This window comes from Xiphophorus maculatus, chromosome 12 (assembly GCF_002775205.1).
Source record: "Xiphophorus maculatus strain JP 163 A chromosome 12, X_maculatus-5.0-male, whole genome shotgun sequence".
NCBI classification, from domain to species: domain Eukaryota; kingdom Metazoa; phylum Chordata; class Actinopteri; order Cyprinodontiformes; family Poeciliidae; genus Xiphophorus; species Xiphophorus maculatus.
This window is the reverse complement of record NC_036454.1, coordinates 937169-960962: the sequence shown is the minus strand read 5'-3', so window position 1 is coordinate 960962 and position 23794 is coordinate 937169. Positions and strand designations below refer to the sequence as shown.

Sequence of the window (23794 nt, the reverse complement as noted above, 5' to 3'; positions counted from 1 at the left end):
TAAATATAATTGTATCAAAATACACTTTTAAGAAATATATTAAATAAAAGTATACTTTAAGGGAACAAAATATGTATTTGCTCAAGTGAAACAATATGGGTTTTAAACAAATTTTGTGTATATTTTAAAATATATGCTCAAAATAGAATTTGTTCAAATTCACTTAACGCTTACTTGAAAAGTAAACAACTAAATACACTGGAATTTTAGTATGTTTTAAATTACCCCTCAGTATATACTTTAGGCTAATAAAGTATGCCTTTTTAGGTGCCTTAATGATCTTTTACTATTTTTGTTCAAATATCAAGGAATAAAAAAATAATAATCCTTATAGTGGAACTTGATGTAATGTTGTTCACCAAAGTAAATAATGCGTTCATGCCTCAAAATATCAAACATTGACAGTTTAGTGACGGAGGTTCTACAAACAAAAACAATACTTGTCGTTAACACTAAATGTTGCAAGTATCTTCAGTTTTACATCTCTCCGAATATGATCTGTTGTTTTCAGTTTAACTAAAACACAGAAGCTGTCTTTACCCAATTGATTTTCAGATGTATGATGTAAGATCTATTAGTGAACGGCATTAGCTCCAGTTCACACTCCAGACCAGATGGTGGCGGTAATGCACACTTTCAGCTTTTTTGACAAGCGTCATAAAAAGAACAGCCACGAAGCCAGTGAAGGTAACAGATGGTGTTCAAATTCATCATTTTTACTGACATAATATTGCCTTAAAATTAGAGAGGACCTTGATAGCAGTTAGTAGTTTTGGTAAACTCAAGCTTGTGACGTCCTAGTCCAAGTTAGACGACAACACAACCGGACAAGAACTGGATGGAAATGAAATGTGGGTCACAAAAGGAACCTGAAAGAAACCCGAAGGGACAAAGGCTGCTAAGTTGTTGCCATCTGGTGGTAAGTTTGCTTCAAAATGCTAATTATCTTCGTTTAATTATAAACAGTGCAGTACATATATAAAGAAACTTATGTTGGTTTCAGAAATAGATCTTTTGTCAGTTTTATTGTAATTTTTATGATTATTATTATAACAATCATTCAACTTCATGGAGGCTGTTTGTTGCAACTTGATATAGTCTTCTTCATAAACTCAACCTGGTTTTAATTAAGCTCATTATGCGAAAGAGACTTTGATATTGTGAGGCTGTTATAACTCATCATTGTTTTTATCTTCAACATATTTTTGCAGTCTAAGCAAATTAAGATGAAAGAGGAAGCCAGTGAACAAGAATTAGAAAACCTAAAGACTTTCCTGTCTCAGAAGAGGCTCTGGCTCCACCAGATCACCAACCAGTTCTGAGGATGAACCTCCACATCGTCTTCCTGGTGGAAGGCTCTTTGTTTTTTTACACTGAGCAGCTGGCCACATTTTTAACAGCAAAAACTGGTATGTAACCAACACTAAGTTCTTAAATAAACATGATTTGATTAAAGAGCAATTGGACAGAATTTATTCCCCTTGTTAATCTACCATTTCTCTTTCATACATTATATTCATTGTTATCTTTCAGGGCCCTGTGATGGACTGGTGACCTGTCCAGGGTGAACCCCGCCTCTCATCTGATGACTGCTAGAGACGGTCACCACCAGCCCCCCTCACCACCATTCAAGGATCAACGTGTTCAGATCATGGACGGAAAATTGTAAGGTAGTTTGTCTCCTTTAAATCCACTTAAAATAACTTCATAACTTAAAACAACTTCATAACTTCCCAACATCAACTGATTTTATGATATTGCTGACTATTTATCTGCTTTTAACATAAACAGGCAAAGAAGACCCCCAATCATGATCAGTTGTGATGAAGAAACATACATAGTGAGTCCACAACATCTTAAAATTGTAAGTCATACTTTTTTCTTTGCTGTTTTTCTGTACTCTTTAAAATACAAGTGCTTTCTCTGTTTAATTGCTCTATTGTACTTTTTTGTAGGTTTCCGTAAAGTGCAGTGGTCCAGTGAATGGGAATGTTCTGCTGATCCTCACTGTTCTTAGAAAGGAGAAATGTCAGTTTGTCTGGAGTAATACTGGAATACTGTGACATTAAATTAAAACAATACTCCTTGGTGAATCATTTTCACATTTCCTCTAAAGTGTACCTACTGTTTTATTGTGCTAATTTTCTTAAGCATGTTGTCCATAAACTTTGAATATACTGACAATTTGTACAATTCTGTGATAGTATGTTGGCAATGTACTCTTGAAAAATGTCAATATATTGAATACACAATGTAATTTGTTTCACCTGGAAAGTGTGTTGTAGTTGATCCTTCTGTGTTCTTTTAGCCTAATATGTTTGCAGTACTGTAGTGTGTATGAAGCATGTAATGTACAAAGTGGCAAAGCAGAATAATAAAAGACATTAAGTAACTAAAATTTAAAGTGTTATTTTTCTAATCATTTTAATATGCTTAGTATTTGATATAAACAGATACGGAATACTTCAATATACTGAATACTGGCCATAAAATTAAAATATCATAAAAAAGTTTATTTAAATCAGTTATTCCATTGAAAAAGGGAAATTTGTATGTTATATTCATGTATGTTATATTCATTCATTACACAGACTGATTTATTTCAAATGTTAATTTGTTTAATGTTGATGATTATTATTGACAACTAATGAAAAACCCAAATTTGATATTAGAAAATTTGAATATTGTGAAAAGGTTCAATATTAAAGACACTGAGTGCTAATTAATTCAAAACACCTTCAAAGGCCTTTAAATGGTCCCTCAGTGCCTAGTTCCGTAGGCTACAAAATCATGGGGAAACTGCTGACTTGGCAGTTGTCCAAAAAATGACCATTGACACATTGCACAAGATGGTCAAGTTACAAAAGGTCATTGCTAAAGAGGCTGACTGTTCAGAGCTCTATGTCCAAAGACATTCATAGAGAGGTGAAAGGAAGGAAAAGTTGATAGGAAAAAAGTGAGATCCAAGGTCAACACACCCATCTTCCAGGAAGTTTTAGAGCATTTCATGCTTCCTGCTGCTGACCAACTTTATGGAGATGGAAATGTCACTTTCCAACAGGACTTGGCACCCGCACACAGTGCCGAAGCTACTAGTACCTGGTTTAAGGACCATGGTATCCATGTTCTTAACCCTTTCATGCATCGCGGTCACTACAGTGGACAGCTATCTAAAAGCCATTTTCTTGTGTATCTTGTGGAGTTTTATTTTATAAATGCATACCACTAAAGTGGACACTAGTGCATCAGGCAATACACTGCCAACTACTGTTCATCTATTGCAAGTGCAAGAATTTTTTGTTAAATCCGATATGGCAGACGGAAGCATATCAGACTAACTCGGGAATATCCCGTCCCCCCTCCTACTGTGGAAAACTCTTGCAGGTAAAAAAAATTATTGTGACATCAAGAAACCCCTAAAAATGTATACTACTGATGTATTTTCTAAATAACAACCTGTCACCAGTCCACTAAAATGGACGTCAAGAATCAGTGACAATATTTTGACGGGTATTGATATCAATACTCTGACTATAGATCTACAATATGTAATATTTCCATCAAATATTTTGACTGTAAATAAACAGAAATATTTTAGTTCTTAACTTGATGTCCATTGTAACAATTAAGAAGTAAAGTTTTTATACATTACTGGCCAATTGTAGCTGCAGCTACAGTGGAGATGACGATGATGAAGAACCTTTGATCACTATGGTAAATCAAGATGTTGAAGGACATGAAATACCGGTAATTGGAAATGCAGAACCTACAGAATGCAAACCTGTATGCATTTAAAAAAAAGAAAATAAATTCTGGCCTTAACAGATTAGTAAGTGAAGACATTTCTAGTAATAAATATGAAATCATGTCATACCTCAGATACCAAGGTCAAGAATGTATTGATCATCAGAACCAGGTCTTCTTCTTAACATCACACTAAGTGTTTTTTCACTTCTTGGAGAAGGTGAATCTTTTACATTTCAAGGAACCTGTAGCTTGTGTGCTAATAAATGAGGATTCCATTCAGACACACTCAACAGTACCAGTGCCATCCCATCATCGTTGAAACGCAGACGGGTGTCTAAGCCAGTGGTGTCCAAAGTTGGCCCTTGAGGGCATCCTGCATGTTCTAGTTCTCTGCCTGGTGGTAGTAACTTCCTCCTCAGCATTTCTCCTAAGGTCTTCTAATGAGCCACCATTTGATCCAGGTGTGTTGAACCAGGGAGAGAACTAACATATGCAGTGTTCTCCATGACTGATTTTGGACACCACTGGTCTAAGACACCCCATGAGACCCACGAAGTCTGGAGAACACTGGCCCTACCTCACTGCAACCAAAAATATCAACATGCAATGATCCAGCCCACAGATAAAACTAAATACATCTGGATCCAATGTGTTGTTTGCAACCTGGGTGCTTTGCGTGTTTCCATACAAGTTAGCCTTGCTTTTTATTAGTCTGAAACTGAAGAGACAGTTCTGTTATGTTACAGAAAACAACAGAATGGCTGAAGTGTTATATTCAATGTTAGTTTTACAAAATTAAAAATGTCCATAATAAAATCTTAATGCTTGAGAAGGAGCAAAAATAAGACTAAAATGAGATCAAGCGGTTGAATAAATTAAGGGATCAGATAGTAAGGAACATTAGACTAGAATGAGAATTGAATACAATGTTCTATATTTATGTATTCTGTTAACTAATGTCAAAATATATTCACATTATAATATACAGCATTTTATTAGTTGAAAAGACGTAAGCGCATGTTGTCCACCTAAGTAGACACTTAGACAAATCCTAAAAAAAATAAAAGTAATTTACAAATTTTTTTTCCCTACTTTATTTTTATGCCCTGGGAAAATCAGAAATACTTTGGAAAAAAAATCTTGACTTACTGGATCATAATTCATACATGAAAGGGCTAATTAGCCAGCAAACTCGTATGACCTTAACCCTATAGGACACATGTGTCAAACTCCAGTCCTCAAGGGCCGCTGTCCTGCAACTTTTAGATGTGCCTCTGCTGCACCACACCTGAATAGAATAATTAGGTCATTAGCAAGGCTGTGGAGAACTGATCTACACAAGGAGGAGGTAATTAAGCCATTTCCTTCCAGCATTTCGTACCTGTGGCACATCTAAAAACTGCAGGACAGCGGCCCTCGAGGACTGGAGTTTGACACCCCTGCTATAGGAAATCTATGGGGTATTGTGAAGAGGAAGATGTGATACTCCAGATTTAACAATTCAGAAGAGCTGAAGGTCACTATCAGAGCAACCTGGGCTCTCATAACACCTTAGCAGTGCCACAGACTGATGGACTCCATGTCACGCTGCATTGCTGCAGTAATCTGAGGAAAAGGAGGCCCAACTAATTACTGAGTGCTGTATATGTTCATACTGAAAAGCAGTACTTTTCAGTTGGCCAACATTTAAAAAAAAAAAAAAACTTCTTTTTGTTTTGTTCTTAAATAATATTCTAATTTTCTGAGATACTGAATTTGGATTTCATTAGTTCAGTAATAATAATCAACATTAACCCTTTATGTCTTAAAATAAAATGGATATAAGAGATATTCTTGCTTATTTTAATTATATGCAGTTCTTTAAATGCATACAAAATACAAATATGAAATATAAATATGAAAAGATTCCTCGAATGATTTGAGTACCTCAATTATTAAAATTCCTCGAGAAAAATTTACCTACCTCGAAGCTTCATTAATTTATGTTTTATTATTTAGCGCACCGTGTTCCAGCCGGGTCATTACTTGCATTGCGCAGAGCTCTGACTTCCGCCTCTGAGTTGTTGACGAATGCTGAGTGTTAGCGGCATAACGTCCAATTTTCAAGATCGGCCCATGGGGATTTTATTTATTGATGATAATGCCCGGGTTTTCATTGTTTTCGGGGGACCAATAAGCATCCTTAAAATGACTGGCGCGATGACTGGAGTATGGCATCCTTTCTCCTCTGGGAACTGCTGGTTCAGAGCGAAAGGCAGGAAGAGTGCTGCAGAAGTATTTATACAGGTGAGCGGATAGACTGAACACAAATGTGGAAGTCGGCAGAAAAAGACGAAAATATAATTTGAGTCTTGTTTTATTCTCAGTCTCTTCCAATCCATGCCAAAAATAGAATGAAGTACAACCGTTGGTGTCTTCTAACCTCACCTTCTCCCCTTCACAATAAAAGTATACATTCGGGTGTAAAATATGTATATTGTATACACCACAATAAAGGTTTTTACTGACCTGTGAAGTGTGATCTCTTTGGACCTTGCTATGTTGCTAGTGTTGACAATTAATATCAAAACTTTGCATTCCCTTCTCAGATTCTTTACTTGATTGTGTCATTTCCCCAACCACCAATATTCCTGACTCAATGCAAAGCAACAGCGCATGTGGCTCACTGCCAGGGCTTGCTCAATAAGTCACGTGATGTCCAATCCACAAGATCAATGAGCGGACTTGCCATTTACGTTTTACAAAGGAATTTTAAAAAGCATTACCTGGCTGTTAATGCTTCGAACACAGCGAGCAGCTGCTGCCGGACACAGATGCAAGTATATAGAGAAAGAAAGGGGCAGGAAATATTGGTGGGGACTGTCTCTTTCATGCCAGAGTTGGTGGGAACATGTCCACACCAGTCCTTCAGGAAGTTATGCCTATGGCTCTGTTTAGGACTTGAGGTTTAAACAAAATAAACATTTGAAATATATCAGTCTGTGTGTAATGAATGAAAATAGTGTACAAGTTTAACTTTTTCAATAAAATTGCTGATCTACATAAACCTTTTCATGATTTCATGAATTATATGGCCAACACCCATGTGGGCTAATATAATTTGGAGTGCTTGTTTTGTGTGTCTTTACATTATTCATCAGGTTCCTGTCTTCAGTTAGGGTTCCATTAAAAGGAAGGCTAAGGTTATGTTTGTTCTTGGTTAAATGGAAACTTAGTTGATCTTTGCTGTTGTCTTACCCAGCAGTAACAACTCTTACAGGTTCATACATGGATGACAAATATTAACTCAGAACACAAATGCAGGAGCTACACTAATTGCAATAATAATTGCTGTATTTTCAATTTTTACTGTATTTACTTCCAGTACAGTTAAGTATTTGAAATAAAGTCTTAAACTAATCTATTTAGGTAATCTCCTGTTTTTGACTTAGCACATCTTCTATCCTGTCAGGTTAACATGTTTGTTGAAGGATTCCATGATGCCATGGTGCTATATTCCATTGCGTTACATGAAGGCATGAAGAATGGATACTCAAAGACAAACGGTACTGAGATAACCTCACACATGTGGAACAGAACTTTTGAAGGTAAAGCACACTACTCTTAAACTTTCAATAAAGCTGATAAGTTTATACATAATTCTATTTTAACAGTGTTCTTCTGATGTTTTGCAAGTCACCTGGGATGTAGGAATTTGCACACTGATCTTTAGGTCTTTCTATAGTTTTTCAATTAAATATTTGTCAGGCAATTTGATTGGGCAATTCTAGAAATTTTTCCTTGGCAGTGTGTTTGAGACTTTTTTCTTACTTACCACACTTGTGAATTATGATTGTTATATGATTGAGTATTTCTTAAGAGCCTTCTAGCCATGATCAGAAGTGAAAAAGAATTTTACATGTGAGGTTATTTTTCCAGTTGCCTTCTATTTAAGCTATTATGATTATCATGCCCTTAATGACAGGGAATCTACACTAACAGTACTGACTGTCATTCTTTTACTCTCATTTTTGTTTGCAACTTATATGAAACAGCGTAATATCTTATTTAGTGAATGTTGCATTCCTAAGAAAGACACAGGGGCTGATTTTAATGATTATTTAAGTGCAATCACTATGAAGCTGTTAAAATGTGTTCATATAGATGAATTCCAATATATATTAAATAATTCTATGGAAAGTGAATCATCTTCTAAGATACATCATGTTTCACTTGATGGCAGGTAGTAGGCATTGAATGAGTGCACTGGCTCCAGATAGTGTTATCTAAGTAGCATGAGGCTCACCTTCACTAAACACAATGGAAAGAATGAACTTCTTTTTTTGCTTTGGTATAGTATGTAAACCAAACCTGTTGTAAAACACTACTTCATATTCCACCTCAGAAGACATAATGATGGAGCGACTTCTGTGTTCTGGTTAATGTGCAAAAAGTGTGAAGACCTGACTTAAGGCTCTCCCATACTTCATCTGACGCTGAACAGTCGATGCGTGGCCATGTGGCTGGGGGACATTGGTATTTGCACACACTTTACATACACAGGCCACCTGGAAATCCCCTGGCGACACCGAACCTGCTTCAGTATGCATATCAAACCCTTAAGCAAAGGTAACAAAAGAGTCATGGAGAGAGAATCGCATCTTTTTGCAGGCCATCCTCCTCCATGGATAATGACTTTGCAATTTCCATTTTTAGCCATTTGACAATTGTTGTAGGTATTTTGTGAAGAATCGTACAAAATAGGGTTCTTCACAAAAGAAGAATAGTATTTCCTCTTTATCAGATGCTCCTCAAAAAGTATTCTTGTCAATTTTCAAGATGGTGGCTTAAAGTGCAGTCATGCTTAGGAGTGCTGGCATGCCATTTCGCTTATTTTGCCCACAAATAACCCACAAATAATGTTGGAGCACAGACATTTACTATCAGTAGATCATTTGTGAAATGATTATTTTGTCCTACAGCAGTTGCCGTACAAGTATGCATGGAACGCCTCGGTCTGAGGTACTTGGTATGTGCAAGCTGTTAGCTCTGTAGCTAACAGCTTATCACTAAAGACACCTTTTCAGTGAATTCTCTCCCGGTTGTCTGTTTTACTTTTTATTACAAGGAGCAAGCATTTATATGGTGTCAGAAAAAATTGTAAAACTGTCACTCAAAGGCTTTTTTCCTCCTTATTTCTGCTCTTCCATCGGATTTCTTTTCTTTCGCCCTGCATCGTCAGTCTATGCCGGCTGCCTGGAGCACACATGTCCTGGATATGATGGTTTTCACAGACCGGAGCCTGTGGTTTTCAATGAGAATGTGGCAGAAAACTGTCACATTTTCGAACGGGAGTACAGCATTTTTATTGCTGCTGCACACCATGACAAGCCAGCTTATATTCTTTTCAACATTACGGGTCCAGATGGCATCGAGCGGGAGCGCTTGTTTGTCTACTCTGCTGCTGTACATGATGAGGATAGAGCCATCATCACACCAGCATAATCAGACTGTTTGAAACGAAAATTCTGTGAAATTTGCAACCCCTTATGCAACAGAACAGTGGAGAGGCACAAGTTTCATCCAGAAATCAAAGACAGGATGACAGCATTGAGTCTTTTATCAGCAATTTAAAAATAAAAGCTAAAACCTGCAATTTCAGTGAACTTACTGACCATCTCATCTGCGACAGGATAGTTTGTGGCATCTCAAGTGACTCTCTCAGAAAGGCTTTATTAAGAGACAGTGATTTAATTCTGGTAAAAGCTGTTTCAATCTGTCACATTCATGAAATGACAGAGGAGGGAATCAAAACATTAGCTAGCTAAGCTAACGCGGTTGATCCTGTAAAATACTCCTCCAGCCTCCACCGCAAACCTCTTCCATCTACCTTCAAAAAGCAACAATGACCTAGGCCCCAGTCACATATTATAGCTGACTGCAATAATTGCAAAGGCTCTCACATTGCAAAAAGAGAAAAATGCCTGGCATTCAGACAGCAGTGCCATTAGTGCAGGAAAATTAACCATTGCAAAAACTGCTGCAAAAGCAAACCTCAAAATCCCTATAAGAAGACATACAGACAGCCAGTACATGAAGTTGCCATTGAACAGTCAACTGTAGGTGACACTTTCTATGCTTTGACGTTGACAGCATCACACCAAAAGTTGATACAAAGCAGGAAGATGCCACCATCCACACTAATTCTGCTTTCATTGAATTTAAAGTTGACATAGGAGCAAAATGCAACGTGTTATCCCTCCACACATTTAAGAGAGTAACACATGGGGAGCAACGTACCAGCTGCGGAGAGCCACCTAACCTGGTTGCATATGGTGGTAACAGGATTCAAACTAGTGGTCTGGTCACACTGCTATGTGATTTCAAAGATCGACATCATTCACTGAACTTCTTTATAGTAGACAAGGATGTACAACCACTACTTGGTTTTCAAGCATGCACAGACATGGAAAATGTCAAACTAAGTCCTGAAGTTCATCATGTTGATGCAGAGTGACAATACCTTCAAAAATAAAGTCATCTCACAATACAAAGATTTATTCAGTGATGAATTGGGAGAGCTCCCTGTAACATATGCCATGACATTAAATCCAGATGTGACAAATATTGTGAGACCAGCGCACCACATCCTTGTGGCGATGCAGGATACAGTTAAAGATGAACTCAACTGGTTGGAAAACATAGGTGTAATAATGCCAGTCACAGAGCCCACTGACTCTGTGACTGTTTGTGGTGCACAAACAGGACTAACAAGAAATCAGGCTCTGCATAACCCTCAAAGACCTCAACATGGCCTTAAAACACCCTCACTATCCCATGCGGAGCGTTGAAGTACAGGTGCAAACATGTCTGGAGCAACCGTGTTTTCTGTGCTGGATGCCAAATATTCATTTTGGCAAGTGCCAAAATGACAAACAAATCATCACTGCTGACTACATTTTGGAATTAACTCAGCCAGCAAAGTTTTCTAGCGATCCATGTAACAGCTGTTTACTGGGCTTCCCTGTTCAGTCATTGTGACTGACATCATTATCGGTGGTCGCAACCTGGCTGACTCAGCAAAGTACTGGAACGTGCCAGACAAGTTACCTTGAGACTGAATCCAAACAAATGCAAGTTTTGTTTGAGTGAAGTGCACTACGTCGGTCACATCTTTACAAAGGAAGGTCTCAGCGCTGATCCTGCAAAGATCACTGCCATCACCAACATGTCTGTCCCAACGTTTCCTTGGCAGTGACGTTGCCAAGAAAACGTTGCCAAAAAAGGGGAAGCAAATGTATTTACTGTAGATGACACACTATCGAGCGCTCCGAACCCTTTCACCCCGCAGAATCCATTTGAAGATGAAACCTTCGATGTCATGTTGGTGAGTTACATTTCAACAGCCCAACTGTAAGAACTCAGGGAACACATGGCAACTGACAACATGCTTAAAGCGCCTAGCCGTCGTCATACAGAAAGGATGGCCAAACAAAGAGAGACAATTGGAGCCTGCTCTGCACCCATTCTTTCCCTACAGAGATGAGCTAATTGTGGAAAATGGCATCATAATGAAAGGCCAGAAAGCTGTTATTCCACATTCTCTACACAAAGACATACATAAGGACAGCTAGGTGTTGACGCAACAAAGTGGCATGCAAAAAGGATCTTCTGCTGGCTCACATTGTGCAACGACATCACAAGAGAGATTCTGTCGTGTTCTGTCTGCAATAGCACCAATCCCCACCATCAAACGGAGCCTCTGCACCCTCACCCAATTCCAGATCTTCCATAGTCTGTGGTTGCTGTTATAAATCCTCTGGCTTCAGTTCCTCGTCTGGCAAAGCTCCGCTCCTCTCACTCCTCATCGGCTTCTAGATACCTGTCCACCCTCAAACAATCAATCACCCTGCAGCTCCTTGAAGACCACTCCATGGAACCGTTAACTCCCAGCTTCTGGATGCTCCCACTCAAATCAAGCTCCACTCACCTCCCTCTGTCACAAAGAATATTATTCACAAGATTTATTATCAGACTCCACCCAGATATTCACCTTCTCCCTGCTTCACTTTCAGTTCTCCAGTTACACCATTTCCTGAACCTCAGACAAGCTGTAGAAGCCATTATTCTTTTCTATTTTATAATAAACTTTATTATTCTTTCCCATCTGGTTTCCTTAAGTTTTCTGTGTGTGAGCAAAAAGCATTCCAAAAACCATGACATATATTTTGAAGTAATTAAACGTTTTGGCGCATCAGCAATATTTTAGTTAATTTTAACACTAAGGTATTTCATATGATTTATTTTTTTATGGTGATGAATAGGAATTGCTGGCCAGGTATCCATAGATGTCAATGGTGATAGAGTCGGCGATTTCTCTTTGATGGCTATGACCAACATTGAAGCAGGTAGCTATGAGGTAATTAAAATATTAAAAGTTCCCTAAAAAGTAAAGTACCTTGTATCAGTCCTTAGATATAAAAGATTGTAAAGGTTTGTGAAAGTAATATAGATATCTGATTTACAGGTGGTAGTCAACTACTTTGGGGAAAATAAAACTTTTCAGCTGTTGCCTGCCTTCAACACTGATCGTTTCACTCTGAAAAGAAGAAAGGAAGTCCCAAAAAAAGAAAAAGAAGTGGAAAATCATTCATGTAAACATATTTCCCTGTTTGAAGAACTCATAGAACTTTCAGCTTCATTGACTTGATAATGTGTATGTTTGCGTTTTTCTCAACTTCTCATGATTAGGTGGACTGGGAGTATCAGCCTTAACTGGAGTCATGGTTGGAGCTGTTCTTGGAGCTCTAATGCTGATAGCATTCTACTTTTTCAGGTAACAATACTTCAGCTCTGCCAGCTGCCCCAGCTTTTTTGAATCACTGCAGTAACCGAAGAATATTTGTCTTCCTTCAAATCAACAAGTTAATGTGTGACAATAGTTTTGGTTTGGCTATGAATAGCAATTAATACATGCCATCGGCAGTTATTTGTGACAGACTGCTGACCTATCCAGGTGACCCCGCCTCTCGCCTGGAACGTCAGCTGGAGATACGCACCAGCACCCCTCCCGACCCCACTAGGGACAAGGGTGTACAGAAAATGGATGGCTGGATAGTTTTCTTGGTTATTGTTTATGAATACCCGTCTGATAAGGACGGTATTTATGCACAATATGTGGCTTTGAAGCATAGTATATGTTTGGATGTTCAACACAAGGATCGCTAACAAGTTCATCCGCCAATATTATTTTGACAATGATGATGTCCAGGTTAAACTTTAAAGTGTCACTGGCAAGATCTTGGAACTTTGCATAAATTGTCAGTATAAATGTAAATAATTCACAGAGTTAGAAGTCAAATGCTAAATTCAAACATGGTTTGAAATGTTTTAAACTTACCTCTGTGTTGTGCTAACGGGACATCTGGCGGTGAAGTAATCACTAATTACCCCAGTGAACAAGCACGCCTGTTCTCATTCCCTAAAACTAAAAATCTTCAAGATCAATAGACAAAGCAAATATAGAGAACAGATGGCTTCCTACTCCATCTTCTGTACTTTAGTGATCATTTCACTGCAGACAGTCACACAAAAGTCCCAAAAGTGTTGAAAGTATGTTGAAAAACAAGATTATCCATAAAATACAGAGGGATTATTTGTTTGTAAATATGGTGAATGCATGAGCAACCTGACGTCTAAAAAGCCAGCCTGCATTAAACTGTCACTAGTTGCCATGGTTACCCATGGCAACTATGGCTTTTACCCAAAGAAAATGATGGTTACCCATCATTTTCTTTGCTGTCTTAACAGTAGCCAGAATGTTGTCAGAGTGCTACAACTGTTTACCAGAAGAGAGATTCTGGTAGAGTCAGAATCTCTGGTAGAGTCCAATATTCGGACTCTACCAGAATCAGAATTACTTTTATTGTCATTGTGCACAACAAAATTTTAAAAATAGCAACTGTCGAAGGCAAGTTAAATAATTGAATAAAATAATAAGTATATCTCAAGAATATAGTAGAAAAACACAGAAACAACTGGGATGTGAAGGAAAACAAACAAATACGTAAATAAATAAATTGGCTGTATTCAGTACAATAGCTCTTGGTTAGAAACTGTTTTTTAGTCTGTTTGTCCTTGACTTTATTGCCCTTTATTGCCTCTGTTGTGCCTTCGTCAGGCACAACAGACTCAAGTGGAGTTCCAGCTCAGGTCTTCACTAACGTGTTTTGTTATTTCATCACAATGAGACTGAGAGACTGAAGAAGCTCAGGAGAGGTCTTAAATTAGCTAAGCGAAATATGTATTAACCAGTTACATTGTAAATAAGAACAAAACAATTTTATTATGAAAATAACTGGTTTGGGGAAGAAATAAGCATCAACTTCCACAATAAAGTGTTTACTGGAGTCGGGCTGGATGACAATGGGTGATTGGGAAAACCAGACTTAGAATACTGTACGTATATGAAAATGTTATCCAGGTAAACAAACACAAAAACATTCAGAAAATCACATAGAACGTCATTTACAGGGGCTTGAAAGAAGGTTGGGGTGTTGCAAAGGCCGAAGGGCATAACGAAGTATTCAAAATGTCCAATAGGAGTTTTAAAAGCAGTCTTCTATTCATCCCCCTGGAGGACGAAGAGAGGGTGTTTACTGGAGGTCAAGTTTTGTGAAGACTGTGGCACCATGAACTGGTTTGAAAGGATATGGAAACCCCTCAAAGATCCCAAAACCCCAGTTCCCAACAAAAGGTGCTTCATGAGGTTCGGTTTGTTTATTTGTATTAGCTTACTGGCAGATGTGCCACATTCAATATGGTGGACATTGTGACATATCGCAGGAACAAGCTGACCCACTCAATAAGGCATCTACGTATTAATGTCTATGCCTTAGCTGTTCATCTCTGAAGTCATTTTACATTTTGTAAGTTTAGGAGAAGCAAATAGGAGGCATGAAAATGAAAGGATGGTACAGAGCTTGAAGAGTGGTTTTAAAATAAATTAGTGAAAACTTTTACTGTAAGGAGCAGGTTATGCAGTAAACAGAGTTGATATTGTATGAGATGTATAATGTATACATCTGGAAATCAGTTGTTAAAATTCTCAAGTATGATACTTATTTTATCTTTAGTTAGTTCATATTGTACACTACTACATGTACCGTCTGTTGTAAATATATTAATGTTATGCTATCCACTTGAAGAGGAGAGTTAAAGTGAGGGAGCAATGGGAGAAGACCAGAAGGTGAGACAGGAGCACATAACAGTAGATATTTTAATTGAAAAGTTTGTGGCTGAAAATGAAAGAAGAAAAAAAAACTCTTTTGCCCCAGTCAGAGTTTTTCAACCTTTTGGCTCATGGCTCATGCATGGCAAGTTATTGAATTCAGGGATGGAAAGTGAGGTGGCGATGAATTATTGTCACAATTTGGCAGTGGTAGAGTGGTAAGGTAGACGCAGTAAACCCAGGTTTGTAGAATGACATGATTTAATGATGAATAAAGCACACAGTCCAGGCAGCACAAGTGAGCAGAAGGCTAAGAGCTCAGAACTGGTAGCAAGTGGAAACAAATGGCAGAATAGACAAGACAAGAAAACAAGAGACACAGGTGGATTTAAATACACAGAGGGTAATCAGGGAAACAAGACACAGCTGGGAGCAATCAAGGGTAGACGGGACAACACGAAAACTCAACAGAACACAGAAACTAAATAAACACAGGAAAATCAAGAAGAGTTCAAGAAGAACAAAACTTGTTTTTTAGACTTTGTTTTTGTTGGTCAAACTACTGTATTCAGTTTAAAACTACTGAGTCAAATTTTACTAGCTGTTTTTAATTTAAGGTTTTAGAAAAAGGTAAAACTAGTTAAATTGCCAGTCAACCTACGTATGTAAATGCAGGTTTGACCAATAGTTAGATGTATTTTGACAAATAAAATACATCAAAATCTAAGTAAAATGACAAATATAGTAATGCAAAGTGACTTGGATAAGTCACTTTAATCTGATTATTGGATTATAGAAAGTAACCCCTGAGAGTCCTTGGTACTAAAAACGAGGGGTCAGATTAGAGTAATGATTTACTAAGTAAAGTGTTAGTATTTACAGTATTTTTTCACTCCTTGTCCGCTCGTCTCACCCTCCATTCTGCACATCACGTTTCTCCTCTCCTTCTTCCTCCCTCCTGACTGTCTCAGTGACCAATCAAATGGCAAAATCAAATAAAATATACAGTGCATTTTACGTCACACTAATGCTTCTTTCAATTGCGATGTTTACGTAAAATAATGCTCTTAGTCGATTTACAAACAATACAGTTTTAATTACTAAGTAAGCAAATTACTTAATAGCTACCTTTACCTTTTATATTATTTAGATATTAAAGTAAAAAAAAATACTAGTGTATTTCTTTCAGAAACAAGACTATGAAATCCATAGCTGTCACCAATGCTATGCAATAGTAAATAAGCTTTTATATCTTTGTGTCCTGTCTTGAACTATGTAAGATTTCTATTAACCTTAACATACAGTCATTACAGTAACCTCAGTTTACCACAGGGCTACACATATAAAATGAAATTCATATTTAGCATGCAAAGGACAAATAAAATATGATCATTTATACTTATTTTGGTCACAAATAGCATTCATTTTGACTACATTGTTCAAGTTAATTTTTTCTGGCGGGCAAAATAAAAATAGATAATAGTTTTCAAAGAGTATTGCAGTGTTTGGTCACTGTTACCCTAATTTACACTGCATCGGGCTGTGCTCCGCTCCACTGTGAACCGCAAAGGTGTATCAAGTCACATGTGCGGGAAATGAGAGATCACGCAGTAAAGTATGTATTTACTATTATTGTAAATACATACAATAATAGTTCACAACGTCCAAAATTAATATTTTCCATCCATTGCTCTCCCACTTCATATGACACTTGACTTATAGGTATCAGAATTAAATCATCATGTTTTGTGTGTATAAATCCATCCATTTTCTTTACACCCTTGTCCCTAGTAGGGTCGTGAGGGGGGCTGGTGCCCATCTAGAGCGAAACATTTCAGGCGAGAGGCGGGGTACACCCTGGACAGGTCGCCAGTCCATCGCAGGTGTATACATAGAATGAAATAGAATATACTTTATTAATCCCCAAGGGGAAATTGCTTATTCATTGACAAGCTACTCCATCTGAGGTATTAAATATCAGTAATACAAATATAACCATATGAGACAAAATGTATTTTATATATATATATATAACTAAAAATGATGAGATAGTTAAATATGACTAAATATAAATAAATAACAAGCATGAACATTTATAGATTATTTATTATTCAATAAAAAATTGAATAGATAGATAGATAAATCTTTATTGTCATCGTCACAAGAACAACGAAATTTAAAAGGTGCCATCAGTCAGTGCATATGCTTAAAAACAAAAAATAACTGTCTCACAATTCACACACAATGTAAGAATTAACAAATAACTGGGGGAAAAAAACAAAAAAAACTAATAAATAAGAACAGCCACATTCTCACATACATCATTCATGATGATTAATGGTTGTTTTTGAATGCATTTAGTTTTGTTATTGCTATCGGGTAGAAACTGTCTCTGAGACGGTTGGTTCTGGTTCTGATTGCTCTGTATCTTCAGTAGTGTGAACAGAGAATGTCCGGGGTGAGAAGTGTCTTTTGTGATGTGTTGTGCTTTTCTTAGACAGCGGTCGCTGTGCAGGTCCTCCAGTGAGGGGAGAGGGCAGCCAATGATTTTTTGGGCTGTATTCACAACCCTTTGGAGAGCTTTCCTTTGAGCCGTAGTGCTGCTGTTATACCATACGCAGATACAGTAGGTCAGTATGCTCTCTATGGAGCACTTGTAGAAGGACACCAGCAGCTTCTCCTTGATGTTGTTCCTCCTGAGAACCCTCAGGAAGTACAGTCTTTGCTGGGCCTTTTTTATCAGCTCGAAGGTGTTCATGTTCCATGTGAGGCCCTGCTCAATGTGGACCCCCAGGAAACGGAAATCAGCTACCCTCTCCACACATTTCCCCCCAATGGTTAGTGGTGTAATGTCCGTTTTATTCCTCCTGTAATTTATTATGAGTTCTTTTGTCTTTGAGTTGTTGAGGAGCAGATTGTTCTCTACACCAACAGCCGTTCCACCTCACCCCTGTAGGCGGACTCGTCGCCTCCTGAGATGAGCCCCACCACTGTGGTGTCATCAGCAAACTTGATGATGGTGTTGCTGTGGTGGGCAGAGGTGCAGTCGTATGTGTACAGACAATAGAGCAGGGGGCTCAGCACACTGCCCTGTGGAGAGCCAGTACTAAGGCTGAGGGCAGTGGATGTATGTTTTCCCACCCTTACTCTCTGCTGTCGGTTGGTCAGTAAGCTCAGAATCCACATGCAGGTGGAGTGAGGGAGGCCCAGGTCCCCCAATTTGTCCACCAGTCTGTGAGGGAGGATGGTATTAAAAGCAGAGCTGTAGTCTACAAAGAGCATCCACACATAGCTCCCCTGCTGCTCCAGATGTGACAGAGCAGCATGGAGGGCTGTGATCACAGCATTCTCTGTGGATCTGTTGGCTCTGTAGGCGAACTGGTGGTGGTCAAAGTCAGGAGGGAGAAGTGCTGTGATGTGACCCCGGACCAGTTTTTCAAAACACTTCGTTACCACAGGGGTTAGTGCCACTGGCCGGTAGTCGTTGAGGCAAGAGATGTGAGGTTTCTTGGATATGGGGACTATGGTGGAAGATTTCAGGCAGGATGGGACTGTAGACAGGGCTAGGGACTGGTTGAAGATCCTAGTGAAGACTCCAGCCAGCTGATCGGCGCAGTCTTTCAGGACACGTCCAAGGACGCCCTTGGGTTGACAGCCCGCAGTGTGCGCCTCACCTCGTGCTCCTCCACAACGAGGAGTGTGGTGTTGTGGGTCGCTTGGTGTAGTGTGGCTGCCTCTGTTGGCTTCACCTCAAAGCGGGCAAAGAAGAGGTTCAGCTCCTCTGCCAGCGTGGCGTCGCCTTCCACAGCTGCGAGGTTGGTCCTGTAGTTGGTGAAATGCTGGATTCCCTGCCACACCTGCCTGCTGTTGTTGCTGTCAAGGTAGCCCTCTATCCTCCTCCTGTAGTCAGACTTAGTCATTCTGATGCCGCTCTTCAAGTTAGCTCGGGCTGTACTGTAGACGGTCCTGTCCCCAGACCTGAAGGCGGTATTCCTGGTCTTTAGCAGTCGCTGGACCTCCTGAGTCATCCAGGGCTTCTGCTTTGGGAAGACCCGGATGCGTTTAACCACAGCTACAGTGTCAATACAGTTCTTGATATAGCACAGTACACTGTCTGTAAAAACCTCCAGGTCCTGATGTTCAAAAACATCCCAGTTTGTCCTGTCGAAACAGTCCTGCAGCTGCTGTGTTGCATCCTCGGGCCAGGATTTGATGGTTTTGGTGATGGTTGGAGCAGTTTTCCTGAGGGGGGCATAAGCAGGAATTAAATGCAGGGACAGGTGATCGGGCTGACCCAGGTGAGGAAGTGGTCTAGCCCTGTAGCCTAGCTTGATGTTGGAGTAGACTTTGTCCAGAGTGTTAGCCTCTCTTGTAGCACACTTTACATGCTGGAGGAATTTGGGGAGCGCTGTCTTCGAGTCTGCATGGTTGGGGCGTGCTGTGGTGGTGCAGGGGGTTAGCATGCCCCACGTTTGGAGGCCTTAGTCCTGGACACGGACGTCGCGGGTTCGACTCCCGGTCCCGACGACCTTTGCCGCATGTCTTCCCCCTCTCCTCACCCTCCTTCCTGTCTGCCTACTGTTGAAAAAATACTAGCCACTAGCGCCGCAAATACTCTTCGGAGACAAAAATGGAAAAAAAAAAAGTCTGCATGGCTGAAGTCCCCCGCTATGATGTGCACAGCATCTGGATAGGTGCTCTGCAGATGGCTAATGCTGCCATGCAAAAGTCCAATAGCTGTTTTAGCATTAGCATCCGGTGGTATGTAAACAGCGGTTACCATGACTACGGTGAACTCTCTGGGGAGGTATATTGGTCTACATCTAACAGTCACATACTCCAGGTCTGGGGAGCAATGGCTGATGACAGTCGCTGTGTTAGTACACCAGGTGTTGTTCACGAACACACAGAGCCCTCCTTCTCTGCTCTTACCGGAGTCTTTTGTTCTATCGTGGCGCTGTACTGTGTAGCCTGCTAGCTCAATGGCAGAGTCCGCTACGTCTGGATGCAGCCAGGTCTCCGTGATCAGAAGAATACAGCTGTCCTTCACTGCGCTGTGAGATGCAGCCTGTAGTCTCAGTTCATCCATCTTGTTTGCAAGGGATCTGGCATTCTAGAGAAACAGGCTGGGGAGCAGTGGTTTGTGTGGTTGCCTCCGTAGCCTAGCTAGCACGCCGGCCTTGCAGCCCCGCTTCTGCCTTCTCTCTCTACGCCGCCAACGCTTCCTCCCTGCTATGATGGTAATCCACGGCGCGCCGGGGCTCCACGCTATGTCCCCCGGAATATTGAACAAGCGTTGAAAATCAGCTGTAACATCTAGTTCATAGCGGGCACCGATCGTCAGGAGATCGTCCCGACTGTATATTTTGTTTGTCCAACATGACGAGTACGGAACACAAATCAACACGTACACAAGCAGCCAAACATAGCACCGACCGAGAGAGCAATGAGCCGCTGCAACTGCGTGCGCCCCCATCTTGGGGAAAAAAAAAAAGAATTATAGATTATTTATTATTCAATAAATAATAAATAGCTCAGACTTGGGCATTGTAAAGCCTAATGGCAACAGGTAGAAAGGATTTTCTGTGTCGCTCTGTGGTGCACTTTGGTAAAATAAGTCTCTGGCTGAAGGTGCTCCTGTATCCAGTCAGTGCATCATGAAATGGATGAGACTCCTTGTCCAAGATGACCTGAATCCTTCTCTCACAACAGTCACTGACACCACAGTAAGAGAGTCCAGCAGCACTCCAACCACGCCGTTGGCCTTGTGGATCAGTCTGTTCAGTCTGTTGGTGTTCTCCACTTTCAGCCTGCTGCCCCAGCACACCACAGCGTACAGGATGGCAATGGTAACCACGGATTCATAAAACATCCTGAGCAAGGTCCAGCAGATGTTGAAGGACCTCACCCGCCTCAGAAAGTAGTGGCGACTTTGGCCCTTCTTGTACACAGCATATTTGTCACCATATGACAAAGTTGTCCACAGCAGCCCTGTATTCAACCTCATCACCCTCACTGATACAACCAACCACATCTGAGTCATCTGAGAACTTCTGGAGATGACAGGTTTCAGTGCAATAGCTGAAGTTGGATGTATAGAGCGTGAAGAGGAAGGGAGAGAGGACAGTACCTTGTGATGCCCCTGTGTTGCTGACAACACTGTCCGACACACAGTGCCGTAGGCGCCGCGCACGAACTGTGGTTTGCCAGTTAGATAGTCCACAATACAGGATACCAGGGGGAATCCACCTGCATCGCCGTCAGCTTCTTACCCAGTAGAGTCGGACGGATGGTGTTGAATGCACTGGAGAAGTCAAAAAACATAATTCTCACAGTGCTCGCCGGCTGGTCCAGGTGAGCGTATGCGCGGATCAGAAGAAGATGATGGCATCCTCAACTCCAAGTTTGGGCTGGTAGGCAAACTGCAAGAGGTCCAACATCTTGGAGGCCGGAGCTGCTCCAAGATGAGTTTCTCCAGGGTCTTCATGATGTGGGACGTCAGCGCCACAGGCCAGTAGACCTTGGAGTCACAGGTCTTTGGTACCAGAACAACACAGGATGTTTTCCACATCACAGGAACCCTCTGTAGATGCAGGCTGATGTTGACGACATGCTGGACGTCTTCAACATGAAGAGCTGGATAGCACAGGCTTTGAGCATACACAGCTATAACATGTTATACATGCTGACCGCAATAAATATGTATAAATATCCCCATATTTTCTTTAATATAGCTTGTATTTCAAGTAAATCTAGTCTGTTTTGGTGAATTACTTTGAAAATACGGATACTGTACTTCTGCAGTTTCTTGTTGGAACAGTATAATCATTGAAGAGCGACTCCACACTTGCTCTGTCGTCCTACAAAAATACACTACATAATTTCGGACATAGTGCAAATGCTCTCATTGACTAGAATGAAAACTGCAACACTTTGCAATACCATGGAATTTAAAGCAATATTTACTATTAAAAGCTTTTGTGTAGACAGAATGAAAGCACAGTATTTTAACTTTTTAAATTATGTCTTCATATTTTGTGCTAAGCACAAAGCAGCCAAGTTACACACCTTGTGTTGATTTTATAAAAAGACAGCATTGCACCACTTTATTTTTAAACACTCTGTGGGCAGTGGCATCTCAAACAAAGAAAACCAATTGAAGCAAAAACTTTTTTTACCTTGTGACTTTAGCTTGACATTTTTTTTAACGCATTTCATTACATCATGTTTAAACCAGCATAGAAACATAATAAATAATCAAATTTGTTTTGCCTGGTTCTGCAGAAAAAACTACAGGATAACTATTCAGCGGCGTACACGTGTTGAAGAGCCTGAATCCATGAAGCACCATCAGTTACGAGAGGACTCCATAAGATCAAACTTCTCAGCAGCTTAAGGACGAGTCCTGACAGAAGATTATATATGTGAATGTGGATAAAGTTTTTACTGTATTTTTCAGTGATTCCATATCCGCTGCAATTTGACATTTTTTGTTGTATTTAGGACAGATTTACTTTTTAGAACCTGGGACTGTTTTGACAGGTACACACCACAGTCACCTTAGACTTTCCTTAAACACACAAAGATAAAGTTTGTGTACTGAAGAGTGCTCTATGAAAAAAAGGTTTTCCTTTTGTGTATGTGTGTGTTTTCCATTGCTCAGGTTTTCAGTTTATGATATTATTAGAATTTCTTTCTCTCTCTTATTCTGGTGTATTGCTCCTGAAATATATTTTATAATACACAGATTTATTCTCTTCAACTGACTGTTTAATAAATTAAAATTACACTGCCTGTTTCAAACTACAAAATGTCTATATTTATTTATTTGCTTATAGTAAAACTGTATTGGAACTAACTTGGTTACTTTATGGACCTTACCAAGCTCCGCCCACAACCGACCCATTGTCATCAAGCAAGGAACAAGTAATTTCTTTTCTTTTCTTTTTTTTTTTTTTTTGCTTTGCTGATCCAACAGTTAGACAGATGCCCTAAACTACAGATACAGCAACACAAAAATTGCCATTCTAGAAATAAAAATTTAGGAAATTGTGGTTTGTACAAAGAGAAAATTATGCAGTAGTTGTGCGGTCTCACAGTATAAGTGTTATTAGCTTCAATTTCAGAGAGTGGCATTTATTGATTCTCCAAAGCTTGTTTGAGTGTTCTCCGGTTGCTCCTGTTAAACTATGATTCACTTACAGTTAAAATGACCCCAGTCACCTAAACCCCAGCCCTAACAAACCTCTCTGAAGAGTTATTTTTGAGTCATACATAATAAATTTGTGACTCAAAAATGTGGTGAATAGGCCTGTCACGATTAATTGCTGAGCGATTAATTGTCTCAAAAAATTATTGCGATAAATGATAATATTGTTTGAAGACCTTTTTACACTGATGTAATGGAAATGACGTAATAATGCATGTGATTTCCTGCCAAAGATAGATATACTTTATTTTCAAAAGAATATTTAACACTGGAACTGATAAACAAAATAAACAAAACAACCAAAAACAAAATGGATTCTCAGTCTCCATTAACAAAAAATGTACTTGATAAAAACTAAACAACATAAAGCCAAAGTGGAAATAAATACTGCATTCAACCTAAAGACTGTAGATTATGAAGTGTGTATATTATGTTGCCCTTCAGTAATATTTAGATTTAAATAGAGAAGACGGGCACATCGACTACCTGATGCAATAGTTCACACTACATGATTTTTTGCTCCTATTTTTCCCCATACAACAATCTTAGAACGTTGGTCTTTCTAAGATTGTGTGGTGTGTTACGGTAGATCGTCGTTGCCGCTCCGGTCCAAATCAGGGGTTTTCCCC

General features: G+C 39.6%; 1 protein-coding gene and 1 long non-coding RNA gene across 2 annotated transcripts in view; both read left to right on the top strand.

Moving 5' to 3' along the window:
• npr3 (natriuretic peptide receptor 3) overlaps window positions 1-22866 on the top strand; it is a 62572-nt gene extending 39706 nt beyond the window's left edge. The window contains exons 4-8 of the mRNA XM_023344021.1: window positions 7199-7334; window positions 12051-12145; window positions 12254-12380; window positions 12478-12562; window positions 22241-22866. Of these exons, the coding sequence (XP_023199789.1) occupies window positions 7199-7334; window positions 12051-12145; window positions 12254-12380; window positions 12478-12562; window positions 22241-22352 (555 nt within the window). The 3' untranslated portion in view covers window positions 22353-22866. The remainder of the gene's footprint in view (window positions 1-7198; window positions 7335-12050; window positions 12146-12253; window positions 12381-12477; window positions 12563-22240) is intronic.
• Window positions 904-2115, top strand: LOC111610278. The gene is made up of 5 exons (XR_002753565.1): window positions 904-919; window positions 1212-1409; window positions 1534-1670; window positions 1792-1864; window positions 1956-2115. It is a non-coding gene; the product is annotated as an uncharacterized LOC111610278 (long non-coding RNA).
• Window positions 22867-23794: the final 928 nt, after the last annotated feature.